Raw genomic sequence first — 23,922 nt, forward strand, 5'->3', positions numbered from 1 at the left:
ACTTACTTGTCAGATTACACGTATCGCCCCCAACTACAGACATGGGAGGAATGCATACTGGGCATGCTTCCCAGGTCAAAAAAACACAAAGCTGCATCCAGATTTCTGGACCTAGACCTTATGGTGGCAAAGAGGCTGGTTACCCAGCATTGGAAGTCTAAACCCCCCCACCCCCCGCTAATAGAATGCTGAAAACGTTTGCTCGTGGTGTGGGCCCAGGCAGAGAGTGTAGCGCTACATAAAGATGCAGCCGGCTTGCGAAAATACCCAATTGCACAGAACTGGGACACTATAACGGTGGCACTATTACGTTCAGGGTCGGTGCAAAGTGGGAATGCTACACAAGACGAGGCTCGCAGTTCAGGCATGGACCGACAGTGAATAACCTGCCCCAAAGGCAGCATCCAGTATGGGCCCAACGCATACACTTGCTGCACATGTATAGTGAATATAATATCACATAGGTAAAAGCAAGTCACCGGCTTGGAGTATTGTGGGAGAGAGCAGGAGTCGGATGTGAGAGGTATGGTCATCATGAGTGTATATTGATTGGTAGCATGCTGTTGTACAGTATCAAGTTAATGTTTGGAATTTTATGTATGTTTTGCATTCTATCATTCAGGCAGCAAACTGTGTGTAGGCAGGTGTATACCTGCGATACGTTTTCAAGCCAACAACGCGTTATTAGCTGATATATATGTGTATTATGTTTCAGTTGGGTCTCCCCTTGTTAAACATCTGCTATAAGGCATCAAACGCATGCCAAATCTCCTGTAACTTGGAAAATACTGCTGGCCATGTGTTGGCATTGTAATATGGAACAAATCCTGTATATGATGTATTTCTGCTACTAACTGGACAATGCAAATAAAGAAAAAAAAATAGGGGTCATACATCACTTTTTGACAAGCTCATAATCATCAACGTGATGGGTCATTAATCATTCCATTTACCAGGCCCTAAATCATTTTTGGCAGGCTCCCAAATCATGTGACAGGTCATAACTCATAATGGCTGATAAGTCATAAATCATTCTTGACACCTCACAATCACGTTCTGTTATCTGCTTGCCATACTTGTGAGACCGCTTAGTTTGTTCAGGTCATCATATGTGCCGTTTATGGGGTCTTAAAGTTCCCTGTTGGTTTTATGCTGATTGCTTGGGGGGTGGGGGGTGAGGTAGCCTCTTCCTGGAGTTAGGCCCAACTCGCTACCTTATTTGTCAATTTTGTGCCCGGCCGTCTGGCGAGTCTGGGCTGCAAATGCGGTCTCCACTTATTACCCCCTTTCGGCCTACTCACCCTGCCGTAAGGCATCCCCAGGTAAGTGGCCTTCCTCCTGCACACCATCCTGCTGGTTACCTCCTTAACCAACAAATATCCCCCTTCTTATCCACCACGTTGCATGGGAGGCTTCCGTCTCCCTGCGCCTCCCCCTTCCTCATTGTGGGTCGTCCTTTCTGGTGCAGTCTGACCATAGGTTGGCCCAGAAAACTTTCATCCCTTCTTCTGACAGATGCACCCCATCCAGGTCGTAGAGCTCTGAGTGCCCTGGGTTAAGCAGGCCATGCCTGATGCTCTACAAGCCTGCGGATGTCTGCCGTGCAAGGCCCATTCCAGGAATGTACTGAAGTGTATGAAATAGGCGCAGGACACTGAGCAGCCCATCGGCATTGCTTTGAAAAAGTATGTTGCGCCATCCCAATGAAACCCAAGTAAATGAAAGCTCGCCAGGTGAACTGGGAGGAGGCATAACGCAGACTCAATAGCTGCCTTTGCCATTAGGGCCCCCTTGCCCGTTATCCTTACTAAGTCAGTGGCGTCGTCTACAAAGCATGCCTTAGGACTGAACCCATCATTTACTGATGTGCCTTCAGAGAAAGAGAGGTGGTGGACAAGCCTGAACTGTACCAACTCTTTTTTAGGTACTACCCCTACGAGCGAGGTCACTAACTCCTTGGGTAGCAGGTATGTTAAGGGGCCCTCAATTCTTCCCAGCTCCTTCTCCTGTTCTATATTTTGCTGCACCACCTCTGAGTGTTCCTGGGCTGATTTCAGGTTCTTCGCCTTCCCACTGGGCAGGTGGCCCGCACACGGAATCACAAATCCTTCCTCAAAGCCTTTTTCTAGGAGGGTGACGTATTTTTTGTTGCCATATCTGTTGACTAGCCTCTCGAGCTGGCGGGTGTTGATGAGGGATATGGCTAGTTGAAAGCTTCCCCATCCTGCATGCTTACCCCAGCCTTGGACTCCCTGCTAGTGCTTCTTTTTCTTTCCTTTCTTGTACCCGTGGTGCTTGTTCCACCAGCACCCTTACACTGGGTGTCCCCCCACAGACTGAGCAGGCATGCTGAAATGTGCATGATGAACCCTAAATGCATTCGTTGGCTTCATACTTCCAACAAATTGCTGCTGGCCCACTCGAGCGTACCATTGCTGAGATTGTCCCAGATATGGTGTGGCAATTGTTTCTACAAATTTGATATACAACACTCCCTACCAAGGTGTTTTGTAGCAGATGGTGATCTCAAGCACCCCTTGATGATCAGTGCCCAGCATGCAAAGGTGGACCCGAATCTCTGGTTCATTTATTATTCTTTTGCCCCTCCGACATAAATTTGCGATCTAAGGGGACTATCCCCCTATGCAGGTTTGAGACACCATCTTGAGGTGCTCTGAATTTTTAGCACTGACACTAAGAGATTTACAGTTTTCGGTCTAGCAAACTTTCTGATAGCCCTATGGATTAGACGCTCGAAGTGTGTTGTGTGACCTTTTTATCCTATTCAGTACTGTACGAAGGCTTTTGTACTATTTTATTCTTTGAAGATGAATGTTTTTAGGAGTTATGCCCGCTCTTTTAATATCTATGCATGGGCTGGATTGCTGACTCTGTTTTTAATTTTGATAACTCATATAGAGTGGTATGTATGTTTCTCCAGGAACCACTGTGCACACGTGGGTATACATATGATTAGTGAGGGTGATATCCCCTATAGCAATGCTGTGTTAAATAGGTCATTTGCCCTCGCTCTCTATAAGGAAGCATCGGTGTGTTTAACTGTATTTTTATCCTATTTTACTTATTTTACATCAGGACTGCTATGTTTTTAATAACCCCAGTGATCGAAAATAAAGATTATGACGATGATGGCTCATGTTTGATCTACAGTGATGTCGTTGTAGGACACGATATATGGATATCTGAGACTTAGCCTTTAAGATATGCCTAACCTAAAGGAAACCTTTTCTGTCTCAGGCGTCTGTCTAATTTATAATTTACCAATCCCTCAACTTCGAAGTAGATTATCAGTCATCTTGATTCACGGATAGTTTACTTCCAAGGAGTGCGAGGGGAAAGGCGAAGTTAAGGGCTTTGCTTTATTTTGAAAGAATATATATCTACGTTGGGTGAACTGCCTGTTAAATCTGTGCGTCTTTTGTCGCGTCTTTGGAAATGTGGACTACAGGTGTAAAATGCTCTTTTACCCTTATTTTCACCAGGACTAAAATACCCCGGCACCTCTTAGGGAGGAGTCTGGCCTGCCATGGCACCAGCTCTAAACACGTTTTGTAGATTGAGAAATACTTGTGTGTAGTTTAAAAGTTCTCACAATGTTCTCAGAAAAAGAAAAGGAGGTGGCTTTCAATCAGGATCAGAAAATATTTTATCAGTATCACTGGTCTTGGAGAGTTAAAGTGGTCCTGCTGCCCCACAGTCAATACACAGTGACACGTATCTGCCCGTCCTTCCTCCCGTTCGCTGCTGCTGGGCACGTTCTGCACAACTGCAGAGCCTGGCCTCCCAAGGAGCCCTTCACTTGGGCTGGAGAGCTAGCATCTAAGCTACCAGCAGCACGAGGGCTGTCCAGGCAAAGGCCAGGGTTTAGAGATGGGAATGGAGGCAAGCTTATACCAGTGCTCGGACGGCAGATTTTGCATTTGGTGGACTTTTCTCTATAGCTGTACCACCACTCAGCACGCCCCCCCCCCGCCCCCCACCCGCACCACCTGTGTATTGAGTTTTGCCTGATCGGGGTAATTGAAACTTAAATGTGCGTGCATCTGGGAAACATCATTTTCTATTCTTCATCAGATAAATACTTGACATTGTAGATACTGGGGCAGCATTGAGGCATTTGTCAATTAACCTACATGCATACTGGGGCACATGTTCTGGCTAGCCATGACCACTTCAGCAGTGCGCTGATCTATTACAGGTAAACTAGTCTTAACCGTGTTAGGCTTTTCTCTTGTTTTCTGTATGGAGCGCTCAGATGCCCGACCGGCCTGGTATGCACGAAATTAGGGTTCATAAAGTAAAGACAAGAACAGCCTCCCTGGCAATAAGCTCTTCAGTGTCCCTTGGAATTTGGTATTGAGCCTCTTGTAGCAGAAGGAACAGGGCTGTGCACTGGGACAGCTTCGCAGGATGCTTACTGTGTCAAGTGTAGTTTGACAACTGCAGGGCAATAGGGGGTTTCAGTGTGGTTACTGCGCATTGTAGATACTGGGAAATGTGCTCAATGGGGCATAATGGACACTGTGCAGGTACACGGGCATCGTGAGAACATGCAGTTGTGTGAATACCAGGCTACTGTGGAAGACAGGGAGTATTGTTGCATGATAAAATGCACATTAATGTATGCCATGTCTAGGTTTTTGATGTATCATATTTTGACATTGGGCTAATATTTGCTATCATTTTGGCTACAGGTGCTCTTATGTACTAATAGTGTGGCAGTATAAGGTTGTATCACATAAAGTAAGTACCACAAGTGCTTATTTAAGACATGTCTCTGCAACATTGTTGAGTTGGCTGATGTCTTAAATAGTTGTAGAACTGAAGCAACAAGTATTTTATCACCTTGATATTGGCATGTGGTTGCTTGTCGCGGTAACTTTAAAGGTAGGGGCTGCTTTTGGCTGGAAATGTAGCAGCACTTCTTGACATGTCTAAAGTAATCCACAGAACATAACACGATAGCAAGAAACAACACAATGGACTTGTAACAGGACACAAAACGACAAAAGAATCAAAACAGAACACATAAAAGCAACTACAGTACAAAACAACATCAAATTGCGATAATACAGCACAAAAGAACACAGCAGCACAAAGACGAAAGAACACATCACCACCACAACAAAATGCCCCACACAACAAATATTCGGCAAACATTTGTGTCCCACATTACTACCTCTAAGGGGCATATTTACAAGTCCCTTGCGCCACTTTTGCGTCACTTTTCCCATGTTAAAAGTGACGCAAAAGTGGCGCAAGGGACTTTTAAATATGCCCCTTGCTTTCTAAATATGGTGGTAAAAAGGTGTTTGCACCAAGCACTGCCTTAACTTACCACCTAAGGCATGAAATATTGCAAATAAAAACTCTTTCCTAAACTGGCCTTGGCCTACTATTTTAAAGCATGGTCTCTGTCATAGTTTTGGTCTGACTGGTGTCTTGAATAGCTGAATAGCTGGAGAGGACATATTTTGCTACCTTAGAAAGAGGTAAAGGGTTTATCACCAAAACATTAAAGGAATGAGCTGTTTTTGCTGTCAATATAATAGCATTAGTTGACATCTCTAGCGTAATTATGGAGCACAGCAGCAACACACTAAAAACATAACAGGTCACTACTGCAGTACAGAAAAACATAAATACCATGCAAAAAAGCACTACACAGCAAAATGCAACAAAACCAGCATCCACAAATATATCTTAGAAAATTAATGGTAAAAGGTGTTTGCACCACGCAGTGTTTTAGATGCCACCAAGTACCCGAAATCGTACCAGCCAGAAATAGTTTTTGATCCAGCCCCTGATGTGGTATCAGTAGGTTTCTTTGTTCCGAAGGCAACAACATTCAAAAAGAAACTTACATGTGTTAATGTTACGAATGCACAGTCTCCGCACTTGTGGCAAAATCTCCACACTGGGGGCAGAAACTCCATGCACCGCACTCTCTGCAGTTTATTGTATGGAGGTTCCGCCCCAGGTGCAAGATTCCGCCACGAGTGCTGAGATTCCACCACAAGTGCTGAGATTCCACCATGAGTGCGGAGACTCCGCACTTGTAACTTTACTACACATATGTACCTTTGTGAATCGTGCCCTGAGTTTCTGACTTGGATTTTAGAGCTCACTAGAAGACAAACACTAGCTTGCCAGTGTTGGGCTGTGATTGAAATAGTTAGTGACCAATTATGGCGCTCATAAGAACTGGCACTCTTGTGCAACAAATATAGACATTATTTGACTAAAAAGCTTGATTTCCTGTAGTACTCACTTTGATGTTCACAAAGTTAGCATGGTGGTCTTAGACTGTATTTCGGTACTTAGACATTTTTTCACAAAGTCTCCAAAATGTTTCTTGGTGAGGACCCCACCTCTCCCACCTAACATAATTGAGAAATCCTGCCTATTGGTGGCCAAGGTTCTGGGGCATTAATTCAGTCTTCAATCAAATTTCGTTGTGATTCTTTGTTGAGATCGCCCACATTTGACTGTTCTTTACTCCTCTTTGAGAAAATTGTAAAGATTTTCACTGTTTGATTGTCAAATGTAGGGCCTCATATATGGCATTTGGGCACAGGGCAGCGCAGCAAGTCACCTTGATGCGCTTCCTTACGCCCAAGTTAAAGGGCGGGAATGCACCGTATTTAAGCAATACAGTGCACTCCTGTCCTTTCTGCCTGCGCTGCTGCCATTTTGGCAGCCTAGCGCCAACGTAGGCACCCTTGCACCTTGGTGCAAGGGTGCTTCCATTGCAGGCAGGATTGTTTTTGTACAGGAAGGGGCATCTTCCTGCACAGAAACAATCCTACAAGGTGTTTTTCTCTTTTTATATGTGCTGCAGACTGCCACATACATAGAATGAGGAACAAAACAAGGAGAAATAAACATATTTTTCCTCTTTACACCTCACCTTGGGAGGCACACGGATTTAATGCTTCTCCAGGTTTACATCATTTTGTAAATCTGAGGCACTGTCAAATTCAATGGGTGTTGCGTGGGAAAACCCACCGCAACGCCCACGGAACGCCTCCCGGGTACAGAGTGTGGCGATGCAGTGATTTGCGCTGTGTCACCTTACTCATGATTTATGAGGCCTCTCAAAGCCATGTGGGGAGGCTTTGCGGGGCTTCAAAAATCTTTATGAGAGCCCTGCATCTCGCATGCACCACTTTATGTGGTGCAAAAGTGATACAGGGTTCCCATAAATAAGTCCGTCAGTGTGGTTACTACTTTGTATTAGCCTTTAATCTTCAATCAATCATTCAATCAATCAATCAATCAGGGTTTTGTAAAGCACAGCTGCTCACCCACGAGAGTCTCAAGGCGCTATGGGGGGCAACTCTGTAACGTGCTGGGGTCATCTGAAGACCCAGGTCTTGACGTCTTTCTTGAACTAGGGCAGTGTGGGGGTTTGCCGGAGGTAGGAGGGACGTTGTTCCAGGCCTTGGTTGCGAGGTAGGAGAAGGACTTCCCTCCCGTTCTGGTCTTGTAGATGCGTGGGATGGTGGCCAGAGAGAGGTCATCTGATCATAGGTGTTTCTTGGGAACTTGGAAGGAGAGGCAGTCATTAAGGTATGCTGGTACAATGTTGTGGAAGGCATTGTAAAGCATGGATGTGGAGCTTGAAGGTTATTCTTCTTTTGATGGGGAGCCAGTGGAGATCGCTGAGGTGTTGGGTGATGTGGTGGTGGTGGGGGATGTCTAGGACTAATCTGGCTGCGGCGTTCTGGATGATCTGGAGCTTGTGAAGTAGTTTCTTGTTGATTCTGGCATAGAGAATGTTGCGGTAGTCCAGTTATGCTGTTGATGAGGATGTGCGTGACCGTTTTCTGGATTCAGGTGGGATCCATCTGAACTTTTTTCAGAGTATGCGCAGGGTGTTGAAGCAGACCGAGGATACTGCGTTGATTTGGAGTATGATGCCGGAGTTTTGTGCATGGCCCGTCGGGGTATGGGGGTTTCCGAGGGCAGGGGGCCATCAGGTGTCATCCCAAGCGGACTAAATCTTAGTTTAGTCTCATTAATTTAATTGAAACTAATTTACTTTGTGTGCCTGGTACATTCCGAGCTTTAAGGTATGGTTGCTTGGCACAAAACTGTTTTAGGAGGCAGTTGTTTCAACCGAAACCGCTTCACATATTATTCACTGATTGTATCCGTTGTCAGGGGATCGCTGTGTGATGAATTTAAGCCAGTAAAATATTCTTGTTCTATTTATAAATTCATGAGTTACATTCCCTCTCCTACTGGTTTGCGTTAAATTCTGTTCCATTAAAGTAGTCCTTTTTTTTGTTCTAATGTTAGGTAACAGAGGGCTATTATTTCAAGTTTGGAATGGGACATCGAAAACCAATGTGACTGAATCTTCTTTGGGGTACAGATGGGGGATTGCCCCGAATGCCAGCTCCCTACTCCATCTCCTGCCCAGAGATCCAGAGCCGTTCAGGTATTTTGTGTATTGTATTACCTTATGGTTTGAAACATTTTAGATCAACGCAATTGAAAATGTCAGGTGCTCCCTGGAAATGTGCACATCAATTGCAGTCAAGTAGTTGTGATCAGAACAGTTGAATGCACCAGTCAAAGTTCTCATTCTGCCTGCCCAAGAGATCATGCCCAGCACTGTTACTCTTCAAAGTGTGTATGTGCATCTGCTAACTCTGAGAACTGAACGCCACCTTTGTTTCCAGGTAGATGATGATAAAAGCCACGAGTCAAAAGAGTATCATAGATCGCCAAGACCATGCATATTACTGGGTAACATGAGAACGTTTCAAAAGGCCTTAATGGTGCAGTGATGAGGTGGATGGTGGTGAACCTCACCGTCCCTCATCCCATCACTTCTCTTCTGAGTGAGGAGACCGCATCCTATAGAGACTGAGGTGCACGGATAAGAGACGTTAACATTTAAAATGATTTGACAATGCCAATAGGTTTGCCCTCAGCAAGCTGGTTCAATGGTTAATTACTTTTCTTTTCCTATTGCAAGTGTGGACCAATCATTAAGAATACATTACGCGGCATAAATCTGATGTCCATTTGCTGCAATAAAAGAATATTGCATGTAAATGTAACGAGGTGCTTTCTAGCAGGTAGGTGGACTTAAAGGAGGTATAGAAACCCTTTTTCGTTTTAATACCAATCCCAAGGAAATAGGATTTTGTGGTACAAAAAAAGGTATGATTGGCTTTGAATTACTGTAACCTGAAGACATAGTTTAAACACATATGGCTAAAAATATGAAGGCCTACGAATGTAAAGAAAAAAGAATTGCCAACTGAAAGTATTGGCCCACCTGCCCTGACACAGAAGTACACTTCTTTTTGTGGCAGATGTGCACGTCATCGGACAGAATGTGGTCACGTACAGTGCAAAAGAGCTAATGAGTGACGTTGGCTCATCCATTGCACCATGGTGTATGCTGTGGTTGCTAAAAGAAAAATGTAAAAGACACTTGAACAGATCAGTAGAGGAAGAGGGCTGACCCAAAGCCTCTCTCTGTAGGTATATACAAATGCATTTTCATTCAAAGATGTTTTTCATTGCCAGAGGTTGGAAAACTGCTAAAGCTATCTCTGTCTTCCAAGAAGAAGAAGTAGTATGCCGTGGAAATAGCTGGGAAGATCACTGTAGCAAGCACATGATGCAAGCGAACACTGGGGCATCCTAGAAATGGCGCCTGTGGGAGGGTTTAGAAAGGATTGCGCCAGCCAACGCGTCTTAAGGTTGAGAAACGCCGGGAAGGATCCACCACCTGGGATCCTTTGAAGCCATTGTCAGTGGGATGCAAAAGCCACGCATGGGAGACGCTACTGGTTCCACAGTGAAGCGGGAAGCGAGTCTACAATACTACCCCGAGGGAGCGCAGGGATAAAGATGCGGGTAGCCATGAGGTTCTGCTGCATCTAAAAGCCAGACCTATGGTCTCGCCACAGCTGCTACTGTTAATGCATCAAGAACAAACGAGGTATACATAGAGGTGATGAACCGACTATCCTAAACTCAGATGATTACTGCATTGTGCAAAGGGTGGAAGGCAACCCATTATTCCTATAATAATTAGGAATGGTTAAAAATGTTCTGATGACATCTTGATTCATGAGGCCGAAGGCCCGTTAAGCATTATTTATATGACATGTTTATTTTGGTGAAGAGAGTTGGGGGCATATGTATCAACATCACCATTTGCGATTCTCAAATAGCGATATTTAAAGAATCGCTATTTGAGAATTGCAAAACGGGATGTATTTAAAAAATTGCAAACTTTTTGCGATTTCTTAAAATTCCTTAATTGCGATTAGCAAACTGCGAAATCGCAATTAAGGAATACCTGCCCATTAATTTCTATGGGCCAGGAGACCCATAGGAATGAATGGGAAGTAATTCTCAAATAGCGAATCGCAATTTGCTAATCGCAATTTGAGAATAATTTCAAAGGTGCAAGGGTGTCATGATGACACCCTGATGCACCCCTGAAATGAGCATGTGTGTGCATATGGCGCACATACATGCCCTAAGGGCATGTATGAGCGCCACGTGGAACTTTGTAAAATTCAAAAAAGTGCATTTTGAAAGGAAATCGCAAATTACCACCAACTGGAAATTGGTGGTAATTTGCGATTTCTTAAGGATAATTCGCACAACTTGGGTGCTTTTTACATATCATTTAAGAAATCGCAATTTGCGATTTCTTAAATGCTTACGCAAAATTAAGAAATCGCTAAATTAGCAATTCCTTAATTTTGCGATGGGATTTGGCTCATACATCCCGATTACCGATTTTTTAATCGCAAACGCTGTTATTTTGCGAATCGCAGCGTTTGCGATTAAAAAATCGTTTGATACATATGCCCCTTGTTCAAGTGCAGCTAACAGTGAGTATTGATTACAATTATGGTGAGAGACAGTGGATTTATACTAATCTGTGGCTGCTGCATTCATTAAATAAATAGGATTTACCTAATTTGCCACTTAATTTGGAGATTTTATCCAAATGTGTTTTCTAGCTTAAATGGGGGAGAATAATAGTGCCAGGGAATGTTTAATATTTTGCCTTTTCCCCACATAAATTACATAAAAGCGTTACATATTTTGGCCCAGCATGCCGCATAATCCAAGTAGACTAGTAGACAATGTTAGGCTCTGCAGAGCACTTCGGGGTTTTTATGATGTTGAAACAGGCAACTGTGAAAACTCTTTCATGGCTCAGTGTGAAATATGGATTTTTATACTACTGTATTTTATGCGGACTATCACCACCTGCTGCTACCTATGCATATAGGCGAATGTGTTAATTTACACACTTTTACAAATTGAAGCATGGATTTGATTAAATCTTTTTCTAGAAAGTGAATACATAATTATTTCAGGAGGGAACACATTGTGGGTTGAAGACCTAGCAATATAGTCATTAGCATAAGTCATTTAGAGACATTGTCAGGCTGTACATAGAGTTGTCACACAACCCCCAGGCCTCATACCACAAATGCATTTATGAGCAAATAGGGACGTTCTCTTAATGAACAGTCAATTTACCAAATTATGATGCGCAGGTTTGTCATTAATCCAACCCTCAGTTTAGTGACTTTTGAAGTGTCCAGCCAGTTCCAAGCCATCACTCGCTGCACCAGGAGCTGGGATAAGTAAAGCACGTGGGGCTGAGGCGGGCCTGAGAGGAGGATATACACAATGGGTACACCATGCCAGATGTCCTTCTATACAAACACTGCACCATGTGCTCTTTCAAGAGTGGGAAGATTCGTTTTAGTCCATTGGTTTTCCACATTTTTGTTATAAAAAGTTAATCGCGGGCTCTTACATGCTCACGGAATTATGGAACATGAAGGATAATTGGTTAGTTCAAAACAAAAATAGCCACTTCTAATAATGACCTGCACGAAATGGGGACGGACTGCAGAGGGGCTGTATTGCTTTCCAACTAGGTCAGAAATAAAACACTCCTTTTAACTCTTATTCTAAAGGGCAATTATCGTGTTCTTAGTGGCCTCTGTCTTTATTCCCCAAAAATGTCTAAACGGTAAAATATGTAATCTAAATAGTATAGTACACCTCATGAAAAATTTAATTTTGTAAAGTTATTTAGAGTTTACTATATTCCTGGATGCATTAGGTGGGTAACTTACAAACCAAGGACCTAATAACAATGACGGTCGGTCGGACGACCGACCACCATCACAGCGGAAATGAGACCGGCCAAAAGGTGTCACCATATAATGATTAGACTGCCTTTTAGGTGGTCATAAACTGCCTTTTTTTACTGTGGCTTGTGCCGTGGCCCAGCCACAGTGGAAAAGGACAGTTTGTGCACATAAATGGACCGTCTGCCAGGTGCCATGTGGTGCCTGGCACACTGTGCATAGATGTGTGGTGGCACTACATGTGCCCCCCAGGCCACTAAGCAGTGGCCTACGGTGACAGGGGCCTTGCTTGAGGACTCCAAAGTCCCTTTCCTGTTGCCTTTTCTTGGCAATGGGACTGGAGTATCCTACTCCGTACAGCGGTGCCTGCGAAGGCACCGCCCCCATCATTAGATTAGGAATCGGACCTCACTCCTGACAGGATCTTTGATCCTGTTGGAGGCGGTGGTCCTACGCCCGACCTCTGTGCTCTGACCACTGGTATTGTAATCCGGCGGTATGACCAATTACCGGGATGTTGGACAGACCGCGACTGACAGCCTGTTGGTGGCGGTCCGCCTGACATTGTGATCCCAGGTTCGCAGGCAATCAAATGTATTATTTCAGCTTATTAAACAACATAGGTTCCTACTTCTTGTGAAACCATTAGAACATTGGAAACACAGTAGGGTGTATCAGGGCCCCTAATGGCTGGTACAGGGCTTCTGATCCAACATTCCAATACTTGTCTTTGTGTTCCTCTCTTTTCAATCTAAAACACTCTACCCTCAGTGGGTGGAATGTTGCAATAGCTTTATAGCCCGTCTGCCTTGGGCTATAAGAGTAGATAAAGGCCCTCACTCTCTTTATAGGTGCTACCCTGTGCCTCGCGCCTATAACTCTTGTTCTGACCTTCAAACAATTGCCCTCAGCAGTGGGCGGTAGTGCTTGATTAGCAACTGAATAGGAAGATTTAAGTTAATTCAAGAGTATTTTTGATTATGCTAATTTTGTCTGTTAAACCAAAGCAATGGACACACTTTAGAAGAGGAAGCACAGCAGTGCCTTTGTAAGAGGGGAGAGCAGAGGCAGCACATCTTCGAGGGCGACAGGCCCACTGCCAGGACACGCCATCTGAAACCTGTGTGTTTCCCTCCTTGGCCCCTCCTCCTTTTTACTTTGCTTTGCTCACTGAATGTAGCTTTGCAGAAAGGTCTAAAAGCCCTTCCAAACTGTCTGGATCACCAACTAAATAATTAAACGTGACTTGCAAGTCACCCTGAACTAAATATATTTAGGATGTGTCCCTTTATGTGTTAAGCCAAATATTATGAAGAAAGTTCATAGTATTGAAGATATAACTTGTACCTGTGTTATTACTCAAGATGCTGTTTCGCTGGAAGCCTAGCAGGCATCTGAAATCAGACAAAATGTAAATAGAATGGCTAAGAAAATTAAGGGAAAAAAGGATGAATACAATGTGTCTAATTTTGCAAGTAAGCGTTCAGGGCAAACTAGAAGCCCTGGTGATGGCGATCAAAGAACAGGTGACTAATTTTTTTGTTGTTGCAAGAAATGTCTACATGGAGCTATGGGCGATATGTATCAAGCAAAATTGCGATCGCAAACGCCGAAATCCGACGAATTTCGGCGTTTGCAATTTTGCTACGTGGTATGTATGAAGGCAAATCTGCGTGCAAAATAAGGAATCGCAAAATTTGCGATTCCTTATTTTGCAATTGCATTTAAGGAATCTCAAATTTTGCGATTCCTTAAATGCAATGTAAGAAGCACCAAAAAGTGCAATTTGGCCTTAAGGAATCGCAAATTACCACCAACTACAGGTTGGTGGTAATTTGCGATTTCTTTCACTAATGCACATTTTTGCATTTTTCAAAGTGGCATGTGGCGCACACACATGTCCTTTGGGCATGTATGTGCGCCACATGTGCACCCATGCTCATTTCAGGGGTGCAACAGGTTGTCCTTTTGACACCCTGGCACACTTGAAATTGCATTCTGAATTTGCGATTCTCTAATTGAGAATCGCAAATTGAGAATGTCTTCCCATTCATTCCTATGGGCCTCCAGGCCCATAGGAATGAATGTGGAGGTATTCCTTAATTGCGAATTGCAGGCCACTTCACCATCCTCTTGCACTGTCTATATTTTCTAAGGCGCCCCTGTATGGTAAAGGATATATAGCAAGGATCAAATACACTTTAGGAAACAGGATAAATGTCTGATTACTTTGATCAAGGAAGGTTTTGAAAAATTGGAAAGAATACATTAAGACAACATATTTATCCTGAGTTTTAAATAGAAAAAGGGAGTGGTGCAGTTAAATCGACTGGCAATATGAACAGAGTGTAAGTAGCTACTAAGGAATTGACTAAAGCACCAATAACTCTGTTCAAGGTAGATGCTAAACAACCAGTGAGAGTGCACCTATAATCCTATGGGTAAAGCAACCAGATCAGGAGATAGTAGAACCAAATAAAATGAAGATTTACCTGCCTACCTAGTTGTCCCTTAATAAGCAAAGCTGAAGCAACAGTTAAAATATTTGAGTAAGACTAATTGATTACTGCTGTTTGCCCACATTCTAGTTCAAATTGTCATTTCAGCAAGCAGGACTATCTTTGGTGGGATTTAGAAAGACTCCAGGGCAGTTGAAGTAACAAGTTATCACTTGCAAGGGATATAGTGTGAAAGGTGAAGCCCCATCTAAGAGGTGATGTGATTGAAATAATTAAGGAGACTCTCTTAGTAAATGTCAAAATAACAACTCCATGCTTGTGCCAATACACTGCTGTTTATAACCACACATGGTCTAATGACTTAACGAAGTTGGGGATCAAAGAAAACTGTGCAATGGTAGAAGATTGTATGAACAAACAACTGATAGCTGAGTATAGGGAGAGTCCATTAATATAGTGATTTTGGGCCCCAGAAGGAGGGAAATGAGCTTTGCTTTCAAATCTTCCAGAGTTAATGGGGAATGGGCTGGGAGATCAATAGTTAGTTTTGCGGGCTATTCCTGGGGTATTTTATGAGGAATGATAGGCACATCACACAGTGTGTAATTCCAATGGCATCTTGGGCCTGAGTTCAGAAAAAAAGGCTCATAAAATTTGCTATTGTCAAATGCAAAAGGCCTGGTCTTTGGAGCTCCTGGTGATTCGAAACTTTACAAGTTATGGACAAAACACAACATCAAATTAGGTCAAGGGTGGTTCATGGTGATCTGCATGTGCTCATTTCAAACGCAGTTTAGTGAAAAAGTATAGTCTATCTAGATAATAAGTTCATGGGCCCTCACTAATTTCAAGAGCATCCCAGCCAAGGTGGAAATCAGTGGTGGTGTTTGTTAAACGCTACATAAACCTGTCATTGCAAACATTTTCAGAACAAGTAGAGACTCGTAACAAACTTATAATGAATGGCAAGGTCATCATGGGATGAGATGCCTGCGCCAAAATGTTAACAAATACAGTTAATTATGAATTGTTTGTCTTTATGGCATTTTACACTTTGTGAAGTGCCCTTTTCCTGATGCACAGAGTTTATTTTTAAACTCATGTATCGGGGAGATCACCTCTGTTCTTATAGACTGAAGGAAACTTAAGCAGTCACACTAGAGGTAGAATGTTTGCCCGGGTCTGCTGTTCACTCGACTCCCTACTCTTTCGAAAACAGGAGTGAAAGGCCAGAGGAATCATTCTTAACCAAGGAAAGGCGAAATCAAGGCAAAGCCTAAGCCTCAGAAGCAAAGAAACTTGAGCCCCGCCTTCTTCAATATGGAGTGCAGGTCCCCTAAACTAAACTCCTTGAGGAGCAATGATACTAGATGTATGACATGATTTTGTGATCGCACACGGTACAGTTCACAAAACTTTACAACTTGGGAAGCCATTTGGAATCTCAGATCCGATACACAAATTGGAGGAGGTGTGAAATGGGCCGCCCACTTAATTGCGAATCTCAATAGGATATCTACCACTGATAAGTTGCCGACTCCTGAAAAGAAGTGGTAACCCATTCCCCTAGGGAAAGCAGTCCCTGTGTGGTCATTGTCAGATAGCCTTCATGGGAGCAGGCAGTTGTGCAAGAGGACACTGCCTGCTCCCAAGTGTTTTTCAAATGCAAAGCCTTTTTCTTTTAAACCATCTGTGGTTCATCTGGGAACTAAAGAACACGGGTTGCTTTAAACCTTTTTCCCCCATTTGGAAATACAAACACAGGTATGGTAGTTTTGGTGTCCCTTTCAGGCCACCATCCCTATGTTTGTAGCCAACAGCAGGGGATGTTTGAATGACTCTAAAGACTCTTCGCAGTCAGGGACACAATGTAACAATGAGGCTGGTGCCGGGGGCAAAAAAGGGACACAAAGAGAAGCAGATACAGAAGTGCTTACCGAAAGTAACCAGGCTATTCCTACGTCAGTGAGCTCACCAGAAATGGGTGAGCTAATGAGCCAGTCTCTAATGGAGTTCAAGGGCGGAATACCAGAAATTAATCAACCGGTGCATGTAGATAGCAGTGAGGGTGCTGGTATTGGAGAGAATGTCCTGGAGGAATGGGAAGAGGTGGCTACCCACAGCGATGATGCTTCAATAGCTTCAACAGTGGGAACTGGAGCCAGTATTAGATCTAATAAGACACCGCCTGGAAAGAAAATCAAAGCTAAAGTTAAAAATAAGAAAACTCCCCAGAGGCAGGATAATTTACAACAAAATTCACCTCAAATCTGCACACGTGGGAAATGTAATTCAGAGAATAGTTCTCTTCGTAAATGGGTCCAAGCTAAGGGAGGAGTGAAGAGTATGGTTTCCCGGATTACTGGTAACAGTCCTATTGAAATTAATACCGAGAATAATATGGCGAGCAATACGCCTGTGGAAAAACGAGCAGGGAAAGGGGCCAGTCCGGCAGAAAAACGAGGAGAGAGGGGGGCTTGCTCCCAACAAGTACCTATTACAGTTGCATCGTCTCGAGTGACAGTATCTCAGCCTGCTGATATCCTTTTAGATACTGAACCAACACTTGCTTTAATAATGCAGTTTCTAAAAGACCAAAGAACTGAAGCACAAGGACATTATATGCAAGCAAAATCAGACACAGATAAGATGTTGCAGATGTTACAGGAGATGTCAGTCAAAGTTGGGGGCCTTGCTAGCGATATATCAGACTACAGCAGAGAGTAGGAGAGACGGAACAAACTGCAAACCTCACAGACACTGTGGTTCGGCAGCAGGTTACTCAAATTTCAACTATCCAGCTTAAACTTGAGGACTTAGAAAATCGCCAACGCCGCCATAACCTGCGATTATTTGCCATTCCTGAAGGAGCAGAAGGAACGGATCCCAGGGCCTATCTTGTAAAGTTATTCCAAAAGGCTTTTCCCGACTTATCTGATTGGGACTGGGATTCTCAATTGTAAAGAGTACATAGACTCCCTACTGGTGAACATAATCAGAAAGGCAAATACCCCTGTCCGCTTTTGTTTTTTTTGGAAATTTTTTACTAAGGCAGGCAGTTGCCCTTAAAGCTCGACCTAATACACCTATCACTGTGGAGTCTGTCACTTTTTTTGTTAGATCAGATCTCTGTAGAATTACTATGGACAGACGTTGGCAGCTCCGCCAACTGATTGATCCACTTAAGGCTCTCGGGGTACAAGTGTATTTACAAAAACCGGCATGCCTGAAGGTTTTCAAAGATGGGCGGTCTTATTTTTTTGTTGATGAACAAGAAGTTAAACTGGCTATTGCTAAATGGCAAACGGAAGCTGCTCAGAAGTCCTAATAAGATGTATTTGTACATGAATATGTTCTATTGAAGATGGGTGGTTTCCTAATCCCTCCTTGTCTTAGTTATTTGTTTGGGTCTTAACATTTAAAAAAATATTAATGTGTATGATAAGATAACTAGTCTTATGGGATTAAGTTTAACTGATATTTCTTATATTCTTTTTCACTTACGGCATTCGTTCGTGTGTGGGGCAGCTACCGCAGCGTGGAGAGGCTCTCTAGTGCTGCCCATCCAGCGGCAGTAGGTTAAAGGGAGGATTCCTCCTTCTAGTATCCAAGGGTCACTCGGGTCAGAGGGAGGACTGGAAGGGTTGTAGGGTGGGGGGAATTTTTTAAAAAAAAAATGACATCAATAGGGCAAAATATAGCTTTCATAAAGGACAATTAACAAGTCATCAGGTTCTGTTTGCTTTTTTAGCTTTTTCAAGGTCAATCTTTATTTGTAGAGGAATGTTGATAAGGAATTTAACTTAGTATGGCTATGATAAAATGTATGGCATGGAACGTGGCCGGACTTAATAGTGCTAATAAATGTCAATTGGTACAGGAGGAGTTAAACCGCATTTAGTTTTAATTACTGAAACTCATTTGGCCTATAAAGATCGTCATTTGTTAAAACACTTAGGATATGAAACAATTGTTAGCACTTCCCAAACAATATCTATGAAAGGATCTGCTATATTAAAAGATAAGAGGTTCTCTTGTAAAATAGTTTAGACATTGGCTGATCCAAAAGGTCGATAGAGATTCGGGGCATGAAATATGTATTTGGCTCAATATATGGACCACATACTGATGATTTGATTTTCTTAATTTGGAATTGCTGTACTGGGATGGGGAACGTCTGATAATGGGAGATTTTAATTGTGTCATAGACTATAACATCGATTCAACTAAAAAAGGGGGTACTAGTAGAATGTGAAAGGTTAGAGCAGCAATACTAGAAATGGCTAGATTACAATCCTTGCAGGACGCTTGGAGGCAGATATACTTACTTATCCCGGGGTATACTTATTATTCGGCCCCGCACAAATCTTATTCTAGAATCAAGATGGCTTGGGTTTCTGTCAGTTTAATCTTAGGTTTAGATGTTGTTATATGCCCACTGGTGACATCTGTTCATAACCCTATTCTGCTATCTTTTATGGCTACCCCTGAAGGTAAGAATGTCAGACCATTCTCTTTTCCTAGATACTTACTTACGGATGGGGAATATGTTTCCAGTATGAAGCAACAATTAGTGACCTTTTTTGAGGAAAAATAGGGACAGCTTCCCCATTGATTGTTTGGGATACCATGAAAGCCTATGTTAGAGGGATGACCCAACAATACATCTTGCAGCAGAATAAGTAAAATAAAAGCAATATGGAGAAACTGATTATAGATTTACAAAATAGGGAAAAACAACATGTAGAGGTGGTAACACGAGGCTAATTAGATCAGGATCAGCTGTTTCTTGCTCTATTAGATGCAAGAACAGCAGTGAAAAAAATGTTTAGGGAAAAAAAGCGGTGAGGTATAATAAGTACCATCTGGAACAATATGAATATGGTGAACATATTGGTAAAGTTTTAGCTTTTCAAACAGCAGAAACGAAGGCCGAAACTAAAATGAACGCTATAAAGAGCACGGATGGTGCATTACATAATCATACCTCAGCTATTTTGGAGCATTACTATTTTACCAGAAACTTTATTCCTTTTCTTCTACAATTGACAAGGAAGATATTACGCAGTATATCACTGAGAGCAATATTCCGGTATTGAGTGATGATGAGGTAATATCATTAGATAATATAAAATCATTGGAAGAAATAGGAATAGCCATTACTACTTTACCTTCAGGTAAAGCTGCAGGGGTAGATTCACTACCTATGGAATTTTATAAGGTTTTTAAAAGTACTCTGTTGGCACCATTCAGCATAGTCATTCAATATGTTGGTATGGGCAGTAGGATGCCGGAGTCATGGAATATGACTCAAATTGTTTTTTTTCTTAAAAAGGGCAAAACACCTATAGACTGCGGATCATACCGACCCATCTCCCTCATAAACCGCAGATGCGAAGATCTTTTCGAAAATTCTTGCAAATCTACTCTCACCAATGATGTCAGGATTAGTGTCCGATATCCAACATGGTTTTATACCAGGTAGAGACACTACAGCTCATGTCAACATGGCCATTGGGGCATTCGACTATGCGGAGAAAGAGGGGGTGGGTCTGAGTATGATCCTCTTAGATGCCGAAAAGGCCTTTGACAAGGTCGGATGGGAATTTCTGTGGGCTACACTAAGCACATTTGGCTTTGGGGGCAGTTTAGACATTGGGTGCGTGCTTTATATTATAAACCTACAGCTAAACTCTCATATTTTGGTTCATATTCAATCCCATTTGACATCTCTTGTGGGACAAGGCAGGGGTGTCCACTTTCCCCGTTATTATTTGCCCTTTATATAGAGCCGTTTATACGTGCCTTACAAGTCAATAAGCAGATCAAACCATTAATGACTATCTCTAATAAGCTGAAGGTAACAGCATATGCTGATGATCTGGCAATCTTTTCTACTAATCCAGCAGAAGCTGTCCCAGTTATCGAGAGAGCTGCAACTAAATTTGGATTAGTTTCGGGGTATAAATTAAATATTAGTAAAACACAAGTCCTTATTAATTTTAAACCTAGCTCTCCAATCCTGGGGAGATGTACAACAGCTTCGTATTTGGGGGTCAAGATCTCTGCTAAAGTGGGCCAAATAATATCTTTAAATTACACTCCTTTACTAGATGAAACTGTGAAAATCTTAAAAATAATGGCACAAACTTCCTATTGGGCTTCTGGGAAGATGCAATCTAATAAAAATGAAACATTTTTAAATTTGTTTAGATCTATTCCTCTACGTCTTCCTAATATTTTTTTTAAAAAATTGGATGGAGTCCTGAGTAGTTTTGTCTGTGGCTTTAAGAGCCATTGATTTGCTTAAATCACCTTATAAAAAAGGTGGTTTGGGTTTATCTGACTTTAGAACTTACCTTTTGGCAGCGTTTGCCAGGCGCTTTGGTAGCCTTCTGGTGGTTTATCAGCAAGATTCTTTATATAGATTGATTCTAGGCGATGATAGTTTATTTTTCTTATATCGCGTTAATGACCCAAACTATTTCAAACGTGTTAAAATCAAGACAGTTAGGGATAGTGTCTTTATATGGCGGGTTATGGCTGCTAGAAGCAATTTGTTGTTAATGCATACAAAGTTGCCACTCTGGGGTAATCCAATGTTCCCTGAAGTATTTCAAGACTATAGCTGCAGATTGTGATCTAAACATGGGATCTCATGCTTGGGGGATCTGTATGAGGCCAGAGGAATTAAATCATTTGAAGTTTTACAATCACAATATAAATTACCTACTAATTTTCTGTTTAAATATCTACAGATAAGGGATTATCTGGGGAAGAACTTGGATCCAAATGCGGTTACTAAATCTCTTATCTGGGATTTTTTATATGGGGAGAAAACTAAATCTCTTATAGGTAATATGTATAAACAGTTGACCAGTTCTAAAGTCGATGGTTCTGTAAAATTAGCATTACGTTGGAGTCAATTGCTGAATATAGCCATAACACCCGGTATGATCACTCAGGCTTTGGGTAACATAGGTGACTCAGTCCACTCTCTTAGTTTACGACTACAGCAATTTCGCACAATTGGCATGCTGTACTATACACCAGAGAGGATTGCCAAATGGGCTGGAGGTAACAGTGGTGGTGAGAAGACCAAGTGCCCTAAATGTGGGACTCAGGCCGCAAATCTTATCCATATGTTCATAGAATGCCCGGAATTGCGGACCTATTGGCAGAAGATCGGTCAAGTGTTTCATAGTAAACTTGGTGTGGGTCCTATATTAACGGTTTTAGAAATCATGCTAGGTTACAAAGCAGATAAACCAGCTGTGGCACGGTCTTTTTCAATTATGATGGGGGCAGCTAGGTTAGCTATTGCTCGGATGTGGGTCTCACCACTACCGACAACTATTTGTGATTGGTGGGCTATTTTTAAAGAAACTTACGACCTGGAAACTGCCCTGGCTAAGGCCAGGGGCTTAGGCTCTATGCTTAAGAATGAGAAAATTTGGGGTCTTATTGTCGCGATATAGACTAATTAAGATATAGAAATGTATTTTCGGTTTTTATGTATAAAGGATTGATTAGCTGTAGTAAGAAGTTGATAATTCCTGGTAAAGGGTAACTATTTTGAACTTTTACTGATCAATTATACCAGCTGTTGATTATGATTATTTTTATCTACTCTGATTCACTCAATGTACTTTATTGTACTTTATTATTGACAGTTATTATCTACTCTGATTTATGTTATGAATTTATGTAAATAATATCCTATTGTGATGTAAAAAAAAAAAGTAAAACAAAAAAAAAGTAATGTTTACAAGAAAGTGGTATTCAGTGATAATCTGCTTAAGCCTAATACATTTTTTTTATAAAAAATACAAAAAATGACCAAAAGGAGAAATGATAAAGAGTTTGGGAAGATGGTAGGGAAAAGAATAGCACAAGATTAAGAGTCTGATTATGGAGATTTCAATAAAACGTCATGAGGAATATTGGTAAGATCTGTACTGTGCTTCTGATGTATTCTCTGTTGTGCATTCTAGTGATGTTGACAGAAGATATATATGAAAGACATAGATTGAAGCATGATGTGTTCTGGCACCAAATCTGTTAAGGGTCTTTGTGGTTGATCTCCCAGTCTCACTCTTGAAAGCAAACATATTTCTAAGTAGGTGATAGGCCAATGTCCACTTTCATGTGGGATGACAACTTGAGAATTGCCCACCCGTATAAAACTCAAGGCAGCTAGTTGTGCCAAAAGAGTAAGTGCAGCAAACAAGCTCCCAATCAATACAAAAAAGCAATGGTATTGGTGTTTGGAAGCAAAAATGTAAGATCATGACTGTGGTTAAGGGAAAAAAAGTTTGAGATAGTAGACTACTATGTACATTTCCTCTTTAAGACATCCTTATGTCAGAGGTCCCATTGTGCAAAATTGATGTCCAGCACCTCGGCAGATTTAAATCCTTGTATGGGTTTATCTGTAGGTACTGAAAGGTGAAGGAATATTCTCTGGTTCTAATTGGGGCAGCATTGCTGACAATGAGCAGTGCTGCAATTTACAAGTTATGACTAGGTAAAAGTAAAAGGTTTAATTTAGGCACCTCACAAGGCTCATGTTTAGGTGATAAACATATTTACAAAATCTAGCTAAAAGTAGACCGCTTGCTTAGAAATTGGTAATGGGAAATAACTTCTTTGATAAGATCTTAGTCCTATGCTGGAATGATTTATAAATATCAATAATGGGAACTGGGAACTTAAAAGAATACAATTAGAGAACCATGAGAATGAATTTGCTTTAGCTGTAAGATGAATAACTGATTGTCAAGAGTATTTAAAGGTGTTTGGAAATGTTCTGATCAAAGCTAAATATGTATAGTACTTGTATGAAAAAAATCAGTAGCTCTGATAATTAAACATTTGGTTGCATCTTCCCTGTTTCAGTATTTGGGAACCATTATCTAGACCTTAGATATATGCTTCTAACATTTAGAATGGGGTTACATCCAAACTGTAGTTGTAAAGGATGGGTCCAATGGAGAAAGAACAATACTATTTGTTGGCCATGTGTTAGGGGGTGGTATTGTTGAGCAGTATTTATTGACAATGCCCTTGGTTCTGCATTGCAAATGGATAGGATACAATGAAGGACAAGGCTGGTTTGGGCAGTGGTACAGAAAGCATCCACCTCCCCCCCCAAAAAAAAGAATCTGTGCCATCATTGCATTAGGGTTAGGTTTGTGGCTAATGTGGGAATAAGAGATAGCGATTAGGTTACAGATAAATATGACCATACAATTAACAAATATGGTGGAAACTTAGGAATTGTT

General features: G+C 41.9%; 1 protein-coding gene across 1 annotated transcript in view; it reads left to right on the top strand.

The window, feature by feature from the left end:
- PKHD1 (PKHD1 ciliary IPT domain containing fibrocystin/polyductin) overlaps positions 1-23,922 on the top strand; it is a 1,788,124-nt gene that overhangs the window by 422,866 nt on the left and 1,341,336 nt on the right. The window contains exon 13 of the mRNA XM_085609531.1: positions 8,326-8,467. Coding sequence (XP_085465657.1) covers positions 8,326-8,467 — 142 coding nt within the window. The remainder of the gene's footprint in view (positions 1-8,325; positions 8,468-23,922) is intronic.

The sequence above is a fragment of the Triturus cristatus genome, chromosome 6 (genome assembly GCF_964204655.1).
Source record: "Triturus cristatus chromosome 6, aTriCri1.1, whole genome shotgun sequence".
Taxonomy (NCBI): Eukaryota; Metazoa; Chordata; class Amphibia; order Caudata; family Salamandridae; genus Triturus; species Triturus cristatus.